Source organism: Oryctolagus cuniculus, chromosome 1, assembly GCF_964237555.1.
Source record: "Oryctolagus cuniculus chromosome 1, mOryCun1.1, whole genome shotgun sequence".
NCBI lineage: Eukaryota > Metazoa > Chordata > Mammalia > Lagomorpha > Leporidae > Oryctolagus > Oryctolagus cuniculus.
In genome coordinates, this window is record NC_091432.1 from 202,146,748 (window position 1) to 202,170,900 (window position 24,153).

The 24,153-nt window shown below is 53.0% G+C and overlaps 1 protein-coding gene across 1 annotated transcript in view; it reads right to left on the reverse strand.

Annotated features, from left to right (window-relative positions):
- Positions 1-24,153, reverse strand: part of GABBR2 (gamma-aminobutyric acid type B receptor subunit 2) — a 371,032-nt gene that overhangs the window by 140,268 nt on the left and 206,611 nt on the right. The window contains exons 6-7 of the mRNA XM_051843712.2: positions 17,844-18,044; positions 4,526-4,762 (exon numbers count right to left, since the gene is read on the reverse strand). Of these exons, the coding sequence (XP_051699672.2) occupies positions 4,526-4,762; positions 17,844-18,044 (438 nt within the window). The remainder of the gene's footprint in view (positions 1-4,525; positions 4,763-17,843; positions 18,045-24,153) is intronic.

The following is a 24,153-nucleotide window of genomic DNA, read 5'->3' on the forward strand; positions in this document are numbered from 1 at the left end:
CTTCCATCCAGGTGACACTGCCCAGCAAGCGTTCATCTCCCTGGGGTCTCCCCACCCTGCCTGGGGGACTCCTGACCTCGGGTCTCTCCTATGGGAGCACTGGGCTTCTAAGCCGTGAACTAATGCATGGCAGACAGGCTTACAACCAAAAGGGGCGTGGTGTATGCTGGGTGGGGGGGCATGGTGTATGCGAGTATGCGAGTATGCGAGTGAGCGAGCTTGCAGCCCCAAGTAATTCTCAAGAAGCCTACAGGAGTCTTCAAAAGCTCATAGAAATGTGTGTTCTGAAAAAGTAAGCAGGGATTTCAAAGTTGTTTTTTTTTTTTTTTTTTTTTTGCACCAAAGCCAACTTATACTTAATTTCCATTTTTCATGAAGGTTTCAAAGTTCCTGTTGGAGAATCACCCAGACTGCCTGTGAGTGTGGGAATTCCAGGCCCTTGCGGAAAGCCCACAGAGTCGGATGTCCTGGGAGCCTGCCTCGGCACCTGACGCTTTACAGAATGTCCCTGGGGACAGGTGGACGTGTACGGAGCAGTGGCACCCACAGCCCCACAGGAGCGCCGCTGAGCTGGGGTCCCCGCCCGCGCACGCGCAGACGCTGAGGCGCTCCGGGCCTTAAAGGGGATTGCAGCCTGGCTTTGCCAGCACCACGGTTGGCAGAAGAGGGGGTTCCAGGGTCGGGGGCGCAACCCAGACCCGGGAGAGGGAACCACAGGGCGGAGCATCAGAACCACGTGCCATCGGTGTACTGGGTGGGGCTGAGCGTGCTCCCGGAGATGGGGGGCTGGCAGGGGAGCCCCTACAAAACAAAACAGCGCAAGGTTCCCCGCCCTGGGAGGCGCCGAGGAGCTCTCTTGGATATGCAAACCCAGCCCGCAGCAGGGAGCTTGCAAACTGAATCGGCTGAAATCGGGTCATGGGTGTTATTAATTTCATGTGTTTAAAGGACTTTGCGTGTAGTAAACACTCTGAATGAGGGCGGCCGGGAGTGGAGGGTGCGGCGGGATGAAAGCCTGCAGCGGAGGGAGCCCGCTCCCACTCACCCCACCTCCCCTGCTGCTTTCCTGCCTCGCTCTTTATTTATAGCTGAACTTGGCCTTCTGGGGTCTCCCTGGGTCACAGAGACACTTTTTATTGTGTCAGAGACGTCTTTCTGCCTGTGATCAGAAGCCAATTTTTGTGACACTTGTCTGCCACCCAGGGACAAGCACGTGTGAATCCGTGACAAAAGGGATAAGAAGGAGGCAAAGCGAAATGCAGAACTGTTTCACTGGGTCTTTCTCAACCGAACCAAAGAGAAAGAAGGCAGCATGAGGCGCGTGGAGGCCTGTGGGTCTGGGTGGCCGCCAGCCTGGCCCTGCCACGTCGTCTTGTTGGGTGACCCTGAAGGAGGCCCGGCCCTCTCTGGACACTAGAGGATCTTCCGGATCTCTTTCAGGTCTGACATTCGCTGAATTATGAGTCACACACCAGCGCAGCATAAATAGATGTCGATGAATTTCCCATTAAAAAGAAACTCATCTTGAGCCATGGCGAGCATTTGAGGCCGTCATCTCTAATTGCTCATCAGGTCGGAGTTATGGATTCTCTGGCTCCGATGAGAAAGCGCACTTAGAAGTGGTTATAAATGAGCCGTAACTAAGATACATCAGGCATCCAGGCCAAATGCCGAGCTCCAGGACCACGAGCGAAGGCGAAACACTTCCCCGATTCTGTAGCTCTCTACCCTCCCATCTCAACTTCGGACCAGAAGGCAGTGGCTTGCATATTTGTTCCCCCAACTCAAGTGGGTGGTCCCCCAAAGTCTTGAAGTAATTAATGGTACTAAGAGAGTAGGAACTTTATCCAGTTATGGTGTCTTCAGGCAGGGCCTTTGGGAAGAGATTAGACTGGACTAGGCTGCTGGGATGGAGGCCCCAAGATAGGATCCGGAGAGCCTTATAATGAGACAGCAAGGGGCTGGCGCTGTGGCGCAGTGGGTAATGCTGCTGCCTGCAGCACCGGCAGTCCTTATGGGGGCTGGTTCAAGTCCCAGCTGCTCCACTTCTGATCCAGCTCTCTGCTACAGCCTGGAAAAGCAGTGGAAGATGGCCCAAGTGCTTGGGCCCCTGCACTCATGTGGGAGACCCAGAAGAAGCTCCTGGCTCCTGGCTTCAGGTTGCCTCAGGTCCAGCCATTGAGGCCAGCTTGGGAGTGAACCAGCAAATGGAAGACATCTCTCTCTCTCTGCCTCTGCCTCCATCTCTCTGTAGCTCTGCCTTTCAAATAAATAAATGAATCTTTAAAAAAATACATAAGAGAGTACAGACATGTATGCAGACGTGTGTGCACCTGTCTCCCACCACCTCCGGCGAGACCCCTGTCATCAGAGACTGCACCAACAGGAATGCCTGCTCTTGGGCTGTGAACCCCCAGAACCACAAGCCCAGAGCAACCTCTTTTCTCTCTAAAGTGGCCTGCCTTAGGTGCTTTGTTACAGTGAGGAGAAGCTGACACAGATAATATGCATCCACTCTGCTAGGTAAGAAACACAGTATGAAATAAGTGCCCACGTATGAAACATCTCTGCCTCACTGCCACCAACAGGGCCCTGGGGAAAATCCCACTCCCGGCCGGGTCTCAGCCCAGGAACCTGCACCCTCAGGAGGCAGGGGTCTCAGAGCTGCTGGGTGTGGTCAGAAGGGGGCTGTGGGAGGAGGGGGCTGGGTAGGCAGGGTCCTGGGCACCTCCACCATTTAACTGAGAAACACATGAACTCCTTAATCTGTTTCCGAGACGGAGCTCCACGTGAGATTTTATAAGAGGGTCTGAGGATAAAGATCACTTTATGAAACCACTGGCTGGAGTGAAACTGCTCAAGTGTCCAGCCTGCAGTTGGGCTGTGTTGTAAAAACAAGACCTTGCCAGTGATCCTCTGGGCCCAGACTCCTGAGCTGGGGAAAAGATGCCCAGCGCCCTCATGTCCAGAGTGGCTTTGCCCAAGGGTTGCAGAAATGACCTCTTATGAGCAAACCTCAGCGCCTCCTCGCTGTCCCGAGCAGCGGTTCTTAAGCTAGAATCGCCTGGAAGGTTCGTGAAGCCTCCGATGCCTGGCCCCACGTCCAGGGACGGGATGTGGGCAGGGCCTGGGACTGTGCATGGCTAACAAGCCCCAGGTGAGGCTGATCACGCTGTGAGAGTGGCTGGCCTGCATGACGGAGCCCAGTCTCCTCCGCTCGCCCCTCCAGAGCCAGACCGCGACTTACGTCCCCGGCTCACCACCCACTTCCCCGGGTTCTGGCCCAGTCACTGTCCCCCCACCCTCCTCCTATGCTCGCCATGCTCTGCCCAGACTGCCCGCCATTCCAGGCCTAGTCCCAGCGCCGCCTCTTCCAGAAAGCCTTCCCTGCCTTTTCCACCAAAGTAGTTTCTCCTTGGTGCCCAGCACTTTAACCTTACGCCATTTCTGTTCAGGTCTTGCCCCTGCCTCTGGACCACACACCCTGGGGTAGGAAGTGCATCCCCAGCACTGTCCGCACCCACAGAGGCCCAGGCCCGCCAGACCAACGGTGCAAGTCAGAACACACCCACACACGAACATGCACATTTAAGAAACACGCCCATCAGCTCAGCTCATTGACTCTGTAAATGACCCCAAAGCAGGACCCAGAACGGCACATTTGCCAGATGCATTCCCCATGTTTGCTGGAGCAGGGCCCACAGCAAACACGTCATCACGAGACAGAGACAGCCACCGTGTATGTTGTTACCAGAAGGCCATGTCCCGTGGCAATCAAGAGCGAGGCCCAGGTTCAAATCCCAGCTCTGTCTGTGATTAGCAGCGGTGCTGAAATGTGCTAAGGCCCAGGTGCCTCATCTTGGATGGAGGAAGTAGCACCCTGTGCCTATGGATGGCCGCAGATGCAGGCAGATCATTAAGAGGAACACCGGCTGGTATTTAATGAGCGCCTACCCCTGGGCATGGATGATTTAATCAGCCACAGAAAGTATTTAGCACATCATCTGCATTCCAGAACTATCAGTCACTGTGATCACTGCTAACTTTCCCAGTTTCCATGCAAGACATATAATATTGTCCCCATTTCCCAGATGAGAAACTTAAGGCTCAGCTCAAGCCACTTGCTCAACGAATACTGTGAAATGGCTGATTTTCAGAACTAGCTCGCAAGGTAGGTATTGTGGTGTTCCGATCACTCTGTGAATGAAAGCTCTGTAGTTCAAAGAAGGCAACTCGTAAGCGAAGGCCCAGCACTTGAACCTGACTTTGGGTACAGAGCTCCTGCTGGCTCAGCACTTCAGCTTGGAAACTGCCCCTGCTGCGTGTGCAGTGAACTCTCCCTGCCCTTTCTCATCCCTGGGTTATGTGGCAGTATTTCCCCAACAGGCCAGACAGCCCCTGTCCCCATTTCAACAGCCCTGTAATGCTACAGCCCACCCCACCAGTCATGCAACAGCCCCCCTTCTTGCCTCGCCCATCTTTGGGGGCGCTAAGGAGGACAGAGCCCGGATGGCGTGGGACTGACCGTGACCCCGAAGAAGTTGGTCTCATTCATGGCGTTGAGGATGATCCTGCCGAGCGTGTGGTCTGTGTAGTTGAATTCTTGGATGCGCTGGTGCTGCTTGCTGGCATGCAGAGTCTCCATGGCCCTCTGCAGCGTCTTGGCAATGACCCAGATGCCGTCGTAGGCGTACCCGTGGAACTTGCTGGGCCCCACGCCGGACCGCTTGCTGTTGTACTCCCTCTCATACTGCTGCGGAGTCTGGAGAAATGAGGGGATCAGGGCAACACCAAGTTAAAGGTAGCAGGGACACGGCCCCGGGGACCTGGCGGGCTAAGCAAAGCCGCCGCTCGGCACCTCCTACTGCAGGCCAGGTGCAGGGCTGGGCCGCCTTTGTGCACAACCCCTAGTCCTCATAGCAACCGCGTGAAGTGGGCGCTGCTGTCATACCCATTTTACAGATGAGGAAACTGGTTTGGGGAAGCCAACGTGCCTGGTGCCTCACAGCCACTGAGTGACAGGGCTGAGCTTTGTGCCCTGTCTGTCCGGCAAGGCTAGACAGAGGGAATAATGCACTCTTACCATGCCCACCCCTAGGTAGCTGCAGGCCCTGGGGCTGGAGTGGCCAGGGATGCCCCTGTGTGCCCAAGTCCTTATATATGCACGAATGAAGTGCTCAGTAACACATTTTCTGTCCCTCCTGGTGATCTGCAAGCTGAGGCTTGAATTCAGACTTCTGGGGCTCGTTGGAGCTTAAAGCTAACAGCAGCGTGGGGAGCCTGCCCACTCTGCAGCTCGCCCCTCCACTCCCCTCCCCTTCCCTGCCCAGCTCCATCCTGTAGCCCGCTCAGGCCCAGCCCACACACCCTTCCTTCCCCTGCCGGCCTCAGCAGCCATGGGGGCAGGAGATTCAGGACTGGGGCTAGAAGTGGGAGGGGTGCAGGTGTAACCCTCTTGGAAACTGGGACCTGGGGTGGGTCACAGTTGCCCAGGTGAGAGGCCACGCCCATGCCTCCTACTCTTTGCTCCCACCTCCCAGAATGCAACAGTGTGCGACTATTTGGCCTTAAAAAACAAACAAAGCTGTTTCTCCCAACTAGCTGAATTTCATAAAGGAATTTCACTGGTGACTGTGCCCACCAGGTCCCGGAGCTCTTTTTCCTCTGGCGCTCACAGCTGTGAATGATGGTGTCCTGGGGAAGCCATCACCCTCAGCCCCTCCCTCTCTGGGCCTTTCTTCAAATCACTTCTGACCTCCTTGGCCAGAAATGGCAGCAGAGCCCACCACAGCTGAGTCTTTGGAACAAACCCAGATAGAAACCATCAGCTCATAGTCAGTTGACACACAGCAAGAGGCACAGAGAGGTCCAGAGACTTGCCCAAAGACACACAGCACAAGTAGGCATGCACACTCATGCATGTGTATGAGAGGGCGTGCCCAGGCAGGGTGTGCCCAGCCGTTCCATCTCTGCTACTTCCTTCACCTCTGGTTCAGAGGTCCTAATTGCTTTCTGAAAACCACCACGGCCATTTGGGGCCAGGTCTGATATTCATATGGGTCAGGCTGCTGGGCCATCTAGCGCTCGTCCTCTCCGTGGCTGGAGCCCACCACGGCCAAGAAGCCGGGGGTCTTGCACGGTCACCGGTGCAGGGACTTCAGGAGCCTGCAGGCGACGAGCCCTACCTGATGTGAGGTGCCTGTGTCCCAGTCACGGCCCCACCTCCTGCTTTCTTGTCTCAGGGCCCTACTGCCAAGCTCCACTTTCCTCCCCGTTCACAATGTCCCTCCAAAAGGCAGCCTCTCCAGCTCTCACCGCTCTCTTCACACAAAATGCACGCCAGGAACTCTTCTGACCGCAGGATTCTTGGAGAGCAGCCCGTGTCTAGCTCAGCTCTGCCACTGGAACGCCATCCCCACGGTGACCCCAGCCCTCTGCCACCACGCACTCTCGCCCTCTTGTCGGGGCTAAAAGACTCTGAGAGCCGTGGCCCGGGGTGGGCACAGGCTCTCTCCTTAAACCTGTGGGTCCCTTCCATCACATCTGGTCTGCTTACACCAAGTGGCTTCCGCACTGGCTGTTCCCTTCGCGGAGGGCTCCCTTCCCGACTCCTGGCCAGGCACCCTCGGCATGCCAAGGACTGTCAACACTGTCGCTTCTTCCAGAAGGCGTCCTTGGCCCAGCTCCTCTGGAGCCCCCTCGCTGGGCCTTCTCCACCCCCCAGCGTAGTCTTCCTCCTTGCACCTCCCTGCTGCGAGCTCCCTGCTTCCCTGCTCCTGTGGGTTACTGCCTGGAGTTCCACTGCCTGCCCTGCACCCAGCCAGGGTCAGACTCCACGACGGCAGGGATACGATCCATCCTCAGCATTGAAGCGTTCCCAGAAGCCCACACAGCACCTGCATAGACCCATGCGGGCCTTAGCTTCCCTGCCTGTAAGACACAGGGGCACACCTGCTCACACACCATGCAGCCAAAGCCTATCCCCCAGTATAAAAAGTTCCAACCCCTGCATCCTTGACACAGGGCATTTTCATTTTAAAAATCATCATCTGTTTGTTAAGAAAGAAGAGCGTTTTCTTTTCCTTTTAACTTCTCTGATTAATGATTGGAGTGAGCTCCTTTCAAATACTGACCAACCACTGTTTATTTCTCTGGTGAACTTGTTCTTTATACTGTGTTGCTATGGGGACAGTCACATCTTTTTACTGTTTTATTTGCAGGCACCCTTGTTATTTTTTCCATCTTTTACTAGTTGGCTATATTTTCTTTGATTTCTAAGTATGATTTGGGACTATTTCTGGGTACTAATTCAGCTGTTGGTTATTTAAAAATATTAAAAATTAGAGCTGGTGTTTGGCTACTGCTTGGGACACCTGCATCCTATTCTGAAGTGCCTGGTTCGAGTCCCTGCTATTCCACTTCTGATCCGGCTCCTTACTTATGTGTACCCTGGGAGGCAGCAGGTGATGGCTCAAGTACCTGGGCCTCTGCCACCCCTGTGGGAGACAGAGTTCCTGGCTCCTGACTTTGGCCTGGCTCAGCTGTGACTGTCATGCATATTTGAGGAGTAAGCCAGTCTGCCTTTAAAACAAAATAAAAATTTAAATTTTAAGTATTTTAAAATCACTTGAATGTGTATCTCTCTAATTAATGGCTTTAGGCAGAAAAGGAATGAGGTCCCCAGGCCGTCCTCTCCCCCTGGAATGTACACCTGTGAGCGCCCACGGATCTACCCACCATTTGTTCAAGCTAATGATCCCATTCAGGTGAAGCAGAACACAGCCCTGGGCACCCTCCAAGGTCTGCAAGATTCCCTTAAAGTGGAGGTCCGGAGCGAACGTTCCCCATGTGGTGCCGTCAGGAAGGAACCGAGTGCAATTTCTTAAGCCCCTAGATGTGGGGTTTGCTTGTATCTGGTGGGGACAGTACGGCGACCACGACCGTGTTTATTCGATTTGGCCTTGGGCCAGCGCCAGCCCCGGTAACACTCCTCACGTGTGCTTCTTACAGATCCACATTGTTTTCTGTCTCACAAGGCTGTTGTTCTTCTCGGGGGGAGGAGGAGCAGGAGAGGCGACAGAGCCCTGGCATGCGCTGCTCCCCGCATTCCTCGGAACGGGACGCAGGTGTCGCTGAGCCTGGCAAGGTGACCTCACTCCCACATTACATCCCGGGCCATTCATCACTGCTCCCAGCGGACGGACGCCAGTACCGACCTCCCTTGGGCAAGACAATGACAGCGGGCAGAGACGCTCGCGATGGCTGCAGAAGCAGCCGCGGTTGCTCTCGGAGCAGGCCCCCCGTTATCCCAGCGGAAGGCTTTCTTCCCTCGCAGATCCTGCTCTGCACGGTGATTAATTACTCACCCACCGAGGTCAAGTTCACGGTGAGATGTGAAGAGTGTCTGGGGAGATAACTTCATGTGCATTGTCCCCGTCCCAGATGGGCTGTGCTCCAGCACAGCTCTGAAAGGCCCTTGTTGGAACTTGGAGCGTATTTCCCCATAGAAACTAGGTTATAAATAGTGGTTGGGTTCCCAGGCTAGCCCACACAACATGACTAAACTTTCTGGGTCTGTCGTTCTGACAGAGCTGGGCTGAGTCTCTCTTTCTGGGAGGGAAGGAGGCTTTGAGGAGGACAAAGCAGAGGACAGCTCCACTTTCACACCTCCCACCGCCCTGCCCCCTGCCAGAGCGCCTCCAGGCGGAACCTCTCTCTCCCCGGCACTCCTTGGGGGAACGTTTGAATCCCAGAGTCCCATTTGGAAGGGACACCAGGGATGTCTCAGCCACTGCTTCCTGTACTCTGGCCTGTAGCTCACCTGGGGAGCTGGTGAAAATGCAGATGCCGGACCTCAGTTAAGTCAGTAAGCCAGCGACTTCACACACACCACGAGCCACTGACTAATCCCTCCTACAGTCTGATGATGATCTGCTCCATGGCAACATCTGAGTTCGCTGAGCTTCTCCGGAGTTCAGAGTTCACACACACACACACACCCCAGCCCCAGGTGTGTGCGATGTCCATGAGCCTGATCCGTAGGCAGAGACCACCTGCTCCCTGGGACCTGTGCTCAGCCTGCTTCGCCTTCCTGCAGAGCCGCGGTGAACACGGCTGCTCCCTCCATGCACAGCGGCCCCTCGGAGGCCACGCTCGCCCCTCCCCCAGTGGGCTCTCTCCTCCTTTAGAGCCAGGTCTTCTCAGTTCGGACGTCCATTCTATGAGGAAATAGCATCCACCACACAGAACTGTTGTCAAGAACATTGCAAACAAAATGTACAAACAGCTTTCCCAAGGTATCAGAAAGCAAGCAGGCTCCAGGACAGAGGAGAGAAGCGAAATGCTTTAAGATCAGCCTGCTAGCTGTCCCTGGAGGTGTTTGCAGGGAAGTTAGTTGCAGAAACCAGAAGCCTTGGATCAGACTTTTCTCAGTTCACCGGGGTGGAAGCCTGAAACCGCCATTCAGGGCTACCGAAGTCGGTCTCAGAGGAAAAGGGACGGAATAAAGGGATTCTGTCAGGAGTGGTACTTTCTTTTATTTTCTTTTTTTTAAATAAGAGATTCATTTTATTTATTCAAAAAGGGATAGGGAGAGAGAGAGGGAGAGGGAGATGGGGAGAGGGAGAGAGGGAGAGAGGGAGAGAGAGGGAGAGAGAGAGAGACAGAGAGAGACAGAGAGATGGAGAGACGGAGAGAGAGATGAGGCTGGTGCTGTGGCATAGTGGGTAAAGCCACCACCTGCAGTGCCGGCATCCCATGTGGTTGCTGGTTCGAGTCCTGGCTGCTCCACTTGCGATCTAGTTCTCTGCTATGACCTGGGAAAGCAGTGGAAGGTGGCCTAAGTCCCTGGGCCCCTGCACCCATGTGGGAGACCTGGAGGAAGCTCCTGTCCCCTGGCTTCAGATTGGTGTAGCTCCAGCCGTTGCAGCCAACTGGGGAGTGAACCAGTGGATGGAAGACCTCTCTCACTCTCTCTGCCTCTCCTTCTCTCTGTGTGTAACTCTGACTTTCAAATAAATAAATAAATCTTTAAAGGGGGGGAGGGAGGGAAGGAGGAAGGAGGGAGGGAGGGGGAGGAAGAGAGAGATCCATCTTCCATCTGCTGGTTCATGCCCCACATGATCTCCATGGCTGGGGCTGGGCAAGGCCAAAGCCAGGAACCAGGAACTCCATCTGGGTCTCCCACATGGGTGGCAGGGACCCAGACACTTGGGCCATCACCTGCTGCCTTCCCAGATGCATTAACAGGGAGCTGGATCAGAAGCGGAGCAGCTGGGACTCAAACTAGCACTCCAATATGGGATGCTGGCATTACAGGGGGTGGTTTAACCCACTGCACCACAACACCAGCCCCCATGAATGGTATTTTTATTTGAAATATTTTATAAGTAAGCTGCATGAAGCAAGGGACTGAGAAGCCCAGCAAGAGATCCTCAGAAAGCAAGAAGTAAGATCACAGTATTGGGAAGACAAGATTGGGAGTCCAGGGTCAGTAAACAGAGTTTCAGGTGAGAATACTGAACCTCCGGATGTGAGGAATAAGGGCAAACCAAAATAGAGCAGGACCTACAAAAATGGAGGCCACACCTGGCACATCTCAAGCTTGGCTGGATGAGCTGAGCTGCCACTGTTCCAGCTGCCTACCTTGAAAAGAAACAAATCTTCCCTGGAGAAAGACAACAGTATCTGTCGCCTCCACAATTTTTCATATGCAGTATATTTCATCATAACTTATAAAGTACAGCAGGAGATGGGGCCAAATGATATTTTTTAAAATAGAAGGAAGTAAAGAATAGAAAAGAAAGAATAGGCACTAGAAAGACTCCTAGGTATTCTGAATCTTGACATTATGAGACATGGACTTTAAAATTACAAGGCTTTTATGTAAGGAAAAAAAAAAACAGCTTAAAAGATACAGAATATCAGGGCCAGCACTGTGATGTAGCCAGTAAAGCTGCCACCTGCGGTTCAGGCATTCCACAGGGGCACTGGTTTGAGTCCCAGCTGTTCCACTTCTGATCCAGCTCTCTGCTAATGTACCTGCAAAAGCTGTGGAAGATGACCCAAGCCCTAGGGTCCCTGTACCCAAGTGGGAGACCAGGAAGAAGCACCTGGACCCTGGCTTCAGCCTGGCCCAGCTCTGGTTGTTGTGGCCATTTGAGGAGTGAACCAGTAAATGAAATCTTCCTCCCCCTCTCTCCCTCTCTCTCTCTCTCTCTGTCTCCCCCCCTACCCAGCCCTGTAACTCTGCCTTTAAAATAAATAAATATTTTTTTAAAAAAAGACACAGAATATCACCAGAGAGCTGAAAGCTATACATGAAGAAATTAAATGTACATTCTAAAAATAAAATAGACAAGTAAAATAAAACAGCAGCAGAAATTAGATTGGTGAACTGGATGTTAATAGTAAATGTGGGGATTAAAGCACAAGAGGAAAAAAGATAGAAAATAAGAAATGAACACAAGATATATGCTGAAAATGTCTTGGAAGGTTAGGAAAGAGACTAACCGAAGCAATACTTAAAGAGATTCTACTGTAAAATTTCTCCAAACACATGTCAATCTACAAATTAAGTGCCTGAAGCTTTGTGGACTCCAATCGAGTTGGATATGAAGAAAACATCACCTCATCACAGCAAAGTAAAATCACGGAAGACCAAAACAAACAAACAAACTCTTCAATGCAGCTAGAGAAAGCAAAGTCATTACCTTCAAGGGAGCAGTAATGAGTCTGACAGCCGACTTAATAGAAACAATGGAAGCAGAAGACAATGGAATGACATCTCAAAAATGATGAAAGGAAGTAATAGACAATCTGACTTTCCACACGTAGCGCATAAATACTTTAAGAGCAAAGGGTAAAAACAGAAAATTTCAGACAAGCAGATACTGAGAGAAGCTGTCTTGAGCAGATGCACAGTAAAAGACTAAGAGGAGTCTCCCAGGAAGAAAAATAATGATCATATGCAGAACAGAAACACAGGGAGGACAAATGGGAAGAAAGTGTAAATATGGGAGTAAGTCTAAATGAAAAGTGGCTCTGAGGTCAAGAAGATCCAAGAAAACTTAAAGACTTACACACCCAATTATCAGGTCTTAAAAATTTAAGAAATTAAGACAAAGCACTATTGGCTAAAGGATAGGCAAATAGACCAATGGAAGACTAAAATGAAATTCCAGGCATAGATCCACACTACAGGCAGTCATTGAATTTATGACAAAGGTGACATGGTAGCATGTGTGCTGGGTGGGGTGTGGGGGTCTTTTCAGTAAATGGTCCCAAGTCAACTGGTTATCTATAAGGGGGAAATTGAATCTCTGTCCCACTCAGTCCATACACACAATCAATTGCATGTACAGTCTCAACATAAATGTGGAAGATATAACAAATCTTCTCAAGGACAAGATGTGGGTTGGGGCACTGGGGGTTAAGATGCAGGCTAAGACACTGTGTCCCATCAGCAGAGTGGGTTCCACTCCTGGATCCAGATCCTAATTTCAGTTTCCCACCAGTGCAGACCCAGGTAGTTGGGTCCTTGCCACTCACATGGAGACCTGGATTAAATTCTCATTTCCTGGCTTCTGGCTTTGGCCTGGTCCAGGTTTTGTGGGTATTTAGGGAATGGACCAGCAGATTCAGGTAGTGGTCTCAATCCCTGAACCCCTCACTTCCTGTCTTTATCCCTCTCGCAAAATACTTTTTTTTTTTTAAAAAAAGGGGAAATATCTTCATGAGCTGAGTAAAAAAGCTTAAACAGGACATAATCACCTAATATGACGACTAATGAATTATCTCACACAAATTAAGAATTTCTGTTTATCAAAATTCTCAAGAAAGTGAAAAGACAAGCCACAGAATGGGAGAAGAGATAGGTAATACATATAAGTGGCAAAGGATTGATATCCATAATATCAAAAGAACTTCCACAAATCAAAAACAAATCGGCCTTGAATCTGACAGAAAAAGTGGGCGGAAGAACAGGCTGTTCACAGAAGATGTCAAAACAGCAACAAAGCCACAAAAAGATTCCCAACTTCACGAGTCACCAGGGAAATTTAAACTAAAAGTAAACCGAGACACCACTCCACTTACAAGTTTGGCTAACATCTCAAAACTGGCAACACCAAAAATTTGTGACTATGTGAACCAACTGGGACTCTTAACCACCACTGTAGGGGTGTTAATTGTGTAGCCCCTTCAGAGCTGTGTTTGGCAATGTCTACTAAAGCTATGTATATTCCTGCTCTGTGACTCGGAAATCCTACCCCTTAGAATGCACCCAATAATGATGTGCAGATATACTAACAAAATACATCAAATGCCTAGCAATAAACAAAACAAATATGTGCAAGACTTCTACACAGAAAATTTCAAAAGACTTTGGAGAGAAATTAAAGAACAAGTAAATGCAGGGTTGTACAGAATTCATGGGTTGGGAAATGGTATTATTAAGATGCCATTTTCCCTGAATCTACAGATTCAGTAAAATCCCAATGAAAACCAGAGGAAGTTTGTGTGTGGAAATTGACAACCTGCTTTATAAATGAATACAGAAATGCAGAGACAAGAACAGCCAGGACAATCCTGAAGAATCCAAATCTAGCCGGTGGACCTGCTGTGGCCATCAAAGCCATGTCCTTCTTCCCAAAGCCCATGATCTGTGCCACGCCACCTGCCTCCCAGGACGGTGAACACTCAGGGGACTGGAAGGGAACAGCAGCTGTGGGGGAGGGGGAGCAGCGGGGCAACCATGGCACCTCCTCTTCCTCCACTCTAGAACCCAGAGCTTCCCTAAAAGCTTCAAGTTCTTGGTCACGGAGCTCACGTCACAGGGGCAATGAGAAGGGTGCAGTTTTCACAGGTCACGAGTGCTGGGACTGCGTTTTGAGTCGTCTCTAGTTCCTTCACGTGGAATAAACAATCATGGTTGATTGCAGACATGTCTTGCCAGAAAAACTGCAAACTCTTCCCAAAAAAGAACTTGCATCTTTGACGCAGGGCTGGGGCCACCTCCGAGATGCCTGCTGGCCCCAGGGTTCTGCGAACAGCCCCCATCTGCTGCCTTGGCCCAACTCTGTGTCTCAGCAAGGGGACCGTGACAGCAGAGGCATGTCCTTAACAGAGACTGAGCCAGGATTGTCAGTGTTCACAATGGAGACAACCTTAACGGGATTTTGAAAAATGACCATCGGTGCTTGAAATTGCCAGTGTCCACAGGGTAGCAATGCGGAACTCAACAAGGAGAAAGAGCTGGACATGAGGGCCCAAAGCAAGTGCCAGAGGCTGTCCTCCCCACGTTCCGGAAGGCTGAGCTCTGCACGTGCTCAGTGAGGCCTGCCGGTCTACACAGCTCCCAACAGCAGGAATCCAGCATGGAGGTTGGAAGCCTGTGTTTCTGGAGGAAGCCCAGGACCTTGCTTTCCCCTACTGGAAAACTCTTGGCTCTAACGAGGCAGCTGAGGACAGCTGGATGCCAGAGACGGGCACATGGCGGAGGCATCCTGGAAGGGCCGTTGTTGTGGTCCCTCTCTGGATTTCTCTAGCACGCTTCCTGTAGGAGAGGCCAGGCTTAGCAGGCTGACCATGCCTCACAGGCTATGTAACAACCCCACGCTGTGTGCCTCTGGGGCTCCTGTCAGCATTCCAGGAGTGCTGATCTAGACACGCTTCTGAGCACGTCAAACAGCGCTGAGTTGGGATTAGGAGTCCTGGTCCCCAGCCCTGGCATTGCCCCTCACCCGCTGGATTGTTGGAGCTGCCAACCAATGTCCAGACACCGGGTAGTGTGAAACAGAACTTGCGGTGCGTATCGTGGCGCAGAGGGTTAAGCCGCCACTCGGGATGCCCGCATCCCATACTGATGTGCAGAGCATCGAGTCCCACCTCTGCTTCTTCCAGTCCAGCTTCCTGCTAACGTGCCTGGGAGTCAGCAAAAGGTGGCGCAAGTGCTTGAGTCCCTGCCACCCATGTAGGAGACCCAGATGGAGTTCCTGGCTCCTGGCGTTGGCCTGGTTCAGCCCTGGCTGTTAACAGCAGGCTCTTGGAGAGTGAAATGGTAGATGGAAGATCTCGATCTCTCTTTCTCCCTGTCATTCTGCCTTTCAAATAAATAGATCAATAAATCTTAGAAAACAAAAGCACAGCAGTTACTCTTTCACAGTTCTGGAGGCCAGAAGCCTAAACTCAAGGCAGCAGCTGGAACCATTCTGTCTGGAGGCTCTGCAAGGATCCATTCTGGGCCTCTCTCCTGGTTTCTGGTGGCTGTGGGTGACACTGGCACTCCTGGTCTCGTAGACACATCTCTGGTCACTGCGTCCTTCTTGCCTATATCAAGTCTCCCCTGCCTTTCTCTTATAAGGAGCTGTCATGGGATTCACACCCAGGTAATCCCAGAAATTTCATTAAATTAATCCCATCTGCAAAATCCGTTTTTGCCAAATCAAGACGTACCCACAGATGCAAGGGTAAGGACAGGGTGGATCTGCCTAGGGGCCCCCTCTCAAGCTGCCACAGTGACCATGGGTGTCCCTTCCGCTCTCTGCTCTTGACCTTCTCATTCTAAAATCATGAGGATGGCAAGAGCTCATCACTTGCTATGACGCTGCAAGTGTTTGCTTGTTTTTGCAGACACTGATGGATCCCAACATCTGGGCATCAGTCTGGTGAGCAGCGCCATGTACAGCACATGCAAAAGCCAAGAGACATTTCTCAGTTCTGTAGGACTTCCATTGGCCATTCCACTCCCGCTCTCCCTGCGAGGCTGCGTGGGGAAAGGGCTTGTGGTCAGACATAAACAGGAACGCTCCATTCAACTTGGCCCCTACGTGTGGAGGCACACTGTCACCAAACAGGAGAGCAAGAGGACAGGCTGACAAATCTACCTGTGCAGGGCCATGACCTAGGTGAGGCAAATGAAGCCCTGACTTCAGGCAAGACATTTAAAGGGGAGCCAAAAACCCCTCAGGAATCAAGATAAAAATGTTTTCAAAAATCTAAACTATTTTTGCATTCAATGTGATTTTAAAATAACACTTCAATAAAATATTAAAAAAAAAATCTTGGAGGGGCCGGCACTGTGGCACAGCAGGTTAGGCAGCAGCTTGCAGCACCAGCATCCCCTACAGGCACCGGTTCAAGGCCCGGCTGCTCCACTTCTGATCCTGCTCCCTGCTGTGTGCTTGGGAAGGCAGCAGACGATGGCCCAAGTCCCTGGGTCCCTGCCACCCACAAGGGAGTCTTGAAAGAAGCTCCTGGCTCCTGGCTTTGGTCTGGCCCAGCCTTGGTTGTTGCGGCCATTTGGGGAATGAGCCAGCAGATAGAAACCCTCTCCTCTTCCTCCTCCTTCTCTGTAACTCTGCCTTTCAAATAAATCTTAAAAAAAAAAAAAAAAAAATCCATGCTCCTGTCCTGTGGCTTCGCTCAGCCCTCCCCCAGACCTGGCCTCACAAGTCTCGCGTGGAAGCACTGTCTCGGGCTTCCCTAGGCCTCTCCACTTGCTGTCACGCGGTCTCCTCAGGGATTTCTTTTTCTTAGTTTTTGTGTTTTCCTCCAATCTTATACTAACTTTAGGTTAAAATATAGTCCATAAAATATATGGACTCAAGTATCTTAATAAATTGCAAACGTTGACACATTTCAAAATGACATCTATGGAAATAAAATGAGTTATTTCTGCTCATTAGTCAGCATCTCCAACAATTTTTATTTATGCATTGACTTGGGTATGAAAATATTTCTTTCCACATTTTCTAGCCAGGTGCTGGCATGATCTACAGAGCTATTAACAGACCATGCCCTAATGATTTGCCAACTTTTAACAAATCAATAAATCATTTGTGCAGGGATGCCTCTGAGTGAGCGTCAACGCACACTTTATACACACATATATTTAACTGTATTATGAAGCTTGTTCTTTACATGGCTTTGGGGCTGTAAGAACACTGAGGCTGGGTGGACAATTTAACCATCCCTAGCCAGAGAAGGCAGAGGAGACTCATGTGTGCTGTTGTATGGAATTTCAGCCGGCGTCAGCACGGAGAGGTGGAAGCTACACCTTCACCTGCCGGGGTGAGACCCCAGCAGGGTCTCGGAGCCTCTGCAGTGGAGGTGCTGCTGTCCCCGGCTTTTGACAATATGTCTATCGCTAGAGAGCGGTGTGCTGAGATGCTCCTACCTACACCCTCTCACCTTTGCAACAGCCAAGGACAGGCAGGGCAGGCGTGAGTCACCCCAGGGTGACCCTGCAGAGGCCTGGGTACTCAGGTCCTCCCTCAGCCTCCCCACAACAGCAGCATCATCGAGGCGCCAGGCACCATGCAGGTCCCATAGCCCAGCTGATCCCCAATCCTCCCGAGCAGGGCGTTTGCACCACCACTGTGCAGATATGGAAACGCTGGCTCAAGTTCAAGGTCACACAGCTCTAAGTGGCAACACTCGGGTTCACACCTGGCTGGCTGGTCTACGGCAGGGGTTTCCTAAAATCCCCGTGAAGGGACTTCCCTCTCCTCCAGGGCGGCATCCTTCCAGGCAGGCAGAGTGGGGGCTGGGACCCCAGCAGAGGGTGGCGGCCCCTGAAGTTGCTGCTGCAAGCCGGGGCCTCACGCCCTCGTGCTCATGGTGGGTTCTGGGCCTTCAGTGTCCTCACCTTGTCTGATGCACCCCAGAGGGGCACGCAGCAGAGGGCTGGCTATCCCCGTTTCACAGGCAAGATTCAGAGAGGTCAAGTGATTTGCTCAAAATCACACAGCAAAGGCAAGGACAAGATCTGTGTGCTTTTGGCAAAGACAAGAGGAGGAAAGGAGGGGAGGCTGGGGCTGGGGTGGGCAGACCAAAGCACTTACCTTTCCTGAGATGGTCTTGATCTGCTTGGAGCTCAAGGGCTCAAAGTCCACGCCGATGTAGCCCTCCATGGCCGCCAGCAGATGCTTCCGGAGGCAGCGGGACGAGTTGGCTTCCGTGTGCACCTGCTCCCACCAGGAGGGCTCGTACCAGCCCGGGATGATCCACTGGTATTTACTGCCGTACATGTTCTCCTCATAGGCCTGCAACAGATGGGGTGACTTGTAGGCTCCGAGAGACACACGCTTGCTCAAGACTCGGTGCCCTGTAAGCAAGGCAGAGGGAGCCCAGGCTTCTCTTCCCAGAGAGCTCACTGATTTCCCTTTTACCTGCTTGCTTTCCTCCTGGTTCTCTCTCAGAGGACCCAAGGGAGTTTACCAACATGTATAGCAAAGTTACAAACACAGGCTGAAAACAAGGAGGCAGGGGCCTCGGAAAATAGAAACCAGGCACGTTTACCGGAGGTAAAGGAAAACCTAGAAGAGCCACCCAAAGGCTCCCACGCTATCCATCAGTAAGCGTGTTTCACCATGAACTTCCTGGCTGCCCGAGAGAAAAGGGCAACAAGATTATTTACATGGCTTGCATTACCAGTAAGAAAGACACCAGGTATCTCAGGGAGGCAATGGTTTCTAGTCTTTAGACCCCAAAAAGTGCCTGAGAGAGAGAATACTGTTAAATTACCATCAGGGTACCCACAGCATCTCTACAGCGGAGCTCCTCATGCTAATTTAATAGAGCTCTTTTTTTTTTTTTTTAAAAGATTTTATTTATTTTATTTGAGAGTTAGAGTTACAGTGAGAGAGAGAGAGACGGAGAGAGAGGTCTTCCTTCTGTTGGTTCACCCCCCAAATGGCCGCAACGGCTGGAGCTGGGCCGATCTGAAGCCAGGAGCCAGGTGCTTCTTCCTGGTCTCCCACGTGAGTACAGGGACCCAAGGACTTGGGCCATCTTCTACTGCTTTTCCAGCCCACAGCAGAGAGCTGGACAGGAAGTGGAGCAGCCAGGACTCAAACTGGTGCCCATATGGGATGCCGGCGCCACAGGCGGAGGATTAACCTACTGCACTACAGCACTGGCTCCAATAGGGCTCCTTTTCAAAAGCTGAGGTTATGCCTCAAAATGTAACCCAGAGGAAGGGATTTTCACAGGGCCAATTGAAAGCGTGAAGTTTATATGAGATGCCACTTGGCAAAGCAAAAAGTCTCTCTGAGTCTTGACCTAAAGCACAGTGTACATAAATTCAGATCCTAGAACATGGATTTGTAAATGTCCCTTACAACCTGCACGTTCGCAGGCATCTTAATCGACTGCCATCCACATTCACCCGGGCAGGTGGTCAGGGAAGGGTCGAATCCCTCACACGAGAGACGAGGAAACTGAAAATCAGAGAGGGAAAGCAACCTCTCCAAGGTCACCCATCCAGGAGGGAAGAGCAGACCTCACACCTAGGTCTGCCGCTTCCAGGCTGCACAGCCACAGCGGCCTGACTCCCAGGTCACCAGAGAAGTCATCAGAATGTTCCAGTGCACCTGTCTCTGGCTTCACTTCTTACTGCAGTCGGCTTGCGCTGGCAGAAGCGTGCGTTCTGACGGCTGAGATGCATTGAACAATCCTGCCTTGGGGGGATGCTGTGTCCCGTCAACTCTGGGGGCCAAACACAATTCTCAGTAACGCTCACGTCCCCAGAGGTCATCAGAATGCCCAGATGTGACCTGGGAGGGCAGGGGAGGCTGGCAGGCCCTCTGGGATGCGCTGGCCACATTTAGAAACGTGAACCCGAGACAACCCTTCAGCTGGTTCCTGGGGAGCCAGCCACAGCAGCAGCACCTGCCGGGAAGAAACCCAGGGAGCAGCCCGAGAGATTGCTCTGCACTCTGGAAGTTTCTGGCTGCCCTCCACCTGGGCGCTGGAGGCTGGGCAGTGTCTGAGCATGGAAGCACAGGCCACACCCCCAGGTAAGTTCTGCACATGAGCAGTTACTGTCAGCTCTCGGGGTCAGAGGGATGCTTGCAGGCGATCACTCTACAGCTCCCTCGGCTGCTGGCACCAGCCCAGCCTGGAGCCGGGGGCATCTCACAGGTCCAGGTGAGTGGCAGGCACCGGAACCACGAGGTGGTGGATCTGTTCCTGGATGTCAGCAGAGGCATCTCCGTGGCCTCCACACATGGGTTCTGCAAGGCCTCTGGAGGTTAAACAGACATTGTCCAATCGGAGAGCACTCGTGCTACCTGGAGGCGGGGAGTGCGCTGCCTCCTCCCTGGATGATATGGGATCTTCACCTCCCTCGCTCTAGACACTTGACCTCTTATAATGCAGCCTCCAGCCAGAGTCAGCTCAGTAGCAACCACATGGTAACATCGCCTCCATCAAACCCTGCTGGTGAAAGTAGGGAGCACCTTCGCATTTCAATGACCTCACGAAACCTCGGTTGAACAAAAGCGCGAAGTCCCCTGGGCTTTCCTCTAACGAACGGGATTTAGTCCACAGAAATTTCTTTGAAAAGAAAAGAGCAGAAGTCTTTTACTCAGTGCAGAAGCTGTGCCACCTCACAAGTCCTGGCTTTTCACGGCTCCCACGGACACGGAGCCCCGTTCTGTGCCTGAGCGTCCGCAGGTCCTCCCTCCCCTCACGAGCGGCCTGGGAGGTGTGCACTGATCCCTCGGCTTTACGGGTGAAGAAATCCAGGCACAGGGGCTGAGGAATTCGCCCAAACACACACAGCCCGTCAAAGGAACAAGACTTGGCGTCCAGCACCAGACCTGCCCTCTTTTCTCAGCAAAGCAAAGCCAAAGGACTTTGGGGAAGGTTTCTCCACTGTAAGAGGTTGAGGCAGGAAGCTGGCCCCACGTGTTGGGAAGGTGTGTCACACAGGAGTGAACGGGTCCAGCAGTGGGCACGAGGTCACCTTCCCGCTGGACACGCTAAGGACAAAGGGCGTGTGGTTAAGTAAGAGGCAGCGCTGAGCAGGAAGTGCGGAGTGCAAAGTCAGACCTGGCGGGACAGCTCCTGACCTGGCACGGCCCCGGGGCCAGCTGTTCCTTGGAAGTGAACTTTCCAGACAGCACCAGCTTAGCGCACTTGAACGACAGCGACATTTTGTTTGCAGCGTTCGTCAATTTTGATGAAGCTGAGTCCTTCTCTCTCGGAGCTTCTGACCTTCTAGAAACGGAGAAGAACACATCCAGGCAGCAGCCCAATGTCCCTGGTGCACGCCAGCTGGGCGGCCCTGGCACACAGCTCCCGCCGCCGGGCCTCGCTCCTCCAGGGGCGGAAGGCAGATCCCGCCTCCCCCGGCTGGTTCGCGGCTCATCGGAGACACCGTGCGTGCAGTGCCTGGCAGATGCTGGGCTCGGGAACGTGGTGGCTGCCCTGCCTTGTTCCCTTCTGCTGCCACGCACGCAGTGTCTTCCTGCCCCAGGCGCTGCACTGGCCATGCGTGGAGACGCACTTGGGCTTCCAGAGGAAGACAGCTCCACGCGCCAGATGGCCCCAGATGTTTGGCTCAGAGGCTTGGAGCCACATTCCATGGCTTTTTGAGTCTTTGCTAGCTGTCTGATCGAGACGGTCACTTTCAACGGTGGCCAATCCCTTGCCACATTCTGAGTTTGCTGCTTTTCAACTGCTGTGGGCCTAGAAAGCGGGGCACCTGGTTTGTTATGCATCGGTGTGGAGCAAAAGGCTGTCCTGCCAGGGCAGTGGGCGGGACACAGGGACCGCACCTGCTGCCCAGCACAGAAGCACCCCTGGGCCACCATCTGGCATTTGCGCAACCACAGGAGCCGCACAGTCAGGCCTGGGGCTCCAAGGAGGGGCTGGGGTGCGCATCCATCACCTTTGCAGGATGGCGCTCCTGGAGGGTGAGACTCCTGTCTGCTCTTCCCCAGGGGTTCCCGGTGCTCAGCACAGGGCCTGGCATACACTGGGCAATCGATAAGCACAGAGCAGCTGAATGACAGCATTGTCTCTGCAGCTCACTTGGTTCTCATGGCTTTGGGTGGCTTTCGGTTCCCCTGCCTCTGGTGGAAACGTGGTCTCAGGCCTGTGGTCCGTGAGCGGGCCCTGCTGGGTGACGAGCGACCGTCCTGAGCTCCCTTTGTAGCTGCTGAAGCCAATTTGGTTCTTATTAGCTGCAGCCCTGGATGATGTGAATATTTGCTAAAAAAAAAAAATCCAATTTCCTCTTTTTAGTAAGTTTCTTTTTGTCCCTCTCCTCTCCATGCAAGTAGGACATTTCCTTTTCATCTGAAGCTTTGTAACAATAACAGCAATAAACCCGCACATCACGAAAGCAGCGAGCAGCTGGGAGGGCGCCCTCCCTGCCGTGGCCTTGCTCAAGTCTCTCCGCAACCCTGTAGGGCAGTCAAGGCAGGACCTGCTGCTTCTGCTTTAGAGATAAGGCTGCTAGGGACCAGAGATGTGAAGGGACCTGCCTGAGGTCACACAGCTGCCAGCGCTGCACCTGGAACCCAGATCAGAGTGCTAGAGAGCGCAGAGGACAGAGAAGACGAAAGCCACGAGCCCCACTGCCACTGTGCTGCACCCAAAGTGAACATTTGGCCACAGGGCTATAAATAGGCTTCGCGGCCGGCGCCGCGGCTCACTAGGCTAATCCTCCGCCTAGCGGCGCCGGCACACCGGGTTCTAGTCCCGGTCGGGGCGCCGGATTCTGTCCCGGTTGCCCCTCTTCCAGGCCAGCCCTCTGCTGTGGCCAGGGAGTGCAGTGGAGGATGGCCCAAGTGCTTGGGCCCTGCACCCCATGGGAGACCAGGAAAAGCACCTGGCTCCTGGCTCCTGCCATCGGATCAGCGCGGTGTGCCGGCCGCAGCGCGCCGGCCGCGGCGGCCATTGGAGGGTGAACCAACGGCAAAAAGGAAGACCTTTCTCTCTGTCTCTCTCTCTCACTGTCCACTCTGCCTGTCAAAAAAAAAAAAAAAAAAAAATAGGCTTCGCGCCTGCAGGCGTCGGCCCTCCCATGGGGTGCAGTCCCAATGTCAAGATCATGGCAGCCTGTGCATGGGGAAGACTCGCTTGCTTCCATCTGGTCTCTGCTCAGCCCTGGGAGAGCCCCTGCTCTGAGGAGCCGCTCCTCCATGCCCTGCTGCTCCTGACCTGGCAGCAAGACGTGAGCAGGCTGCATCGGAGGGTCCCGCCGCAGCCCGCTGGACACTCCCCAGGGAACGAGGCCGCTGGGGAAGAAGACAAACCCCATCTGAAACACCAGGAGCCTAGCGAGACGGAGAGGAAAGGGGATGCAGCCCCACGCCGTGTGGACAGCAGGCAGCTGGGGGCGTGGGCTCACAAGGACAGCCCCGCCCACTGTCCTCACACTGGACGGGGCACCAGGAAGCTCATCCCAGCCATGCTCGGCTGGAATCAGAACACAAGGTCTGTGTGTGCATCTTGCAGGCTGCAGATGGCCTGGGCCAGCTGTGGCATCCGCAAGGATCATGTTGATTCACTTATTGTTCCTGGAGGGATCGGCTTCCCTCATTGGATCAGCATCGATCCCCACCCTAAAAGAGATCGTAGTCTCCAACCTTAAATGCTATTTTCCTGTTGAAAACGGGCTCTCTGGGGGCCAATGCTGCAGCACGGTTGGACTGGTTCAAGTCCCGGCGCTGCACTTCCCATCTAGCTCTCCACTAATGTGCAGCAGAAGATGGCCCAAGTGCTTGGGCCCCTGCCACCCATGTAGGAGGCGTGGATGGAGTTCCAGGCTCCTGACTTCTCTCTGGCCCAGTCCTGGCCATTGTAGCCATTAGGGGGAGTAAATCAGAAGATGGAAGATATTCCCCCCCCCCGCCCTCCCCCATCACTCTTTCAAGTAAGTAAAACAAATCTTGAAAAGAAATTGACAAAATGGTCTCTTTCCAGACTTCAGGTGCTGTGCAAATGGCCTTCAATCCTCACAACAATCCCATGACACAGGTACCCATTTTACAGATGAACAAACTGAGGTGTAGAGAATGTAAACATGCCCAACTTCAGTGCTAAGCAGTAGAGCAGGGAATCAAGGCTACACTGACTCTTGAGTGCCCGGCTCCATCTGGGGTCTCCCTGAAATGTCAGCTTCATCACCTCTCCTCCTCCTGGGAGAAAGCAGAGGATGACCGGCAGTCCTCATGTGCTCCTGAGACTTGAGGATGAGCAGGCCCCTGTGATGCTGGCTCGGCCTCTCTCTGCTCCGGCTCCTGATCTCTCTGAATCCCCGCATCTGTCTTAAATTGGGGCACCAGGAGCTGGGCAGGCCACTGCAGGCGGGGTCTGTCCCACAGGGAGCAGAGGGCCCACCCTGTCCTGCTGTGGACA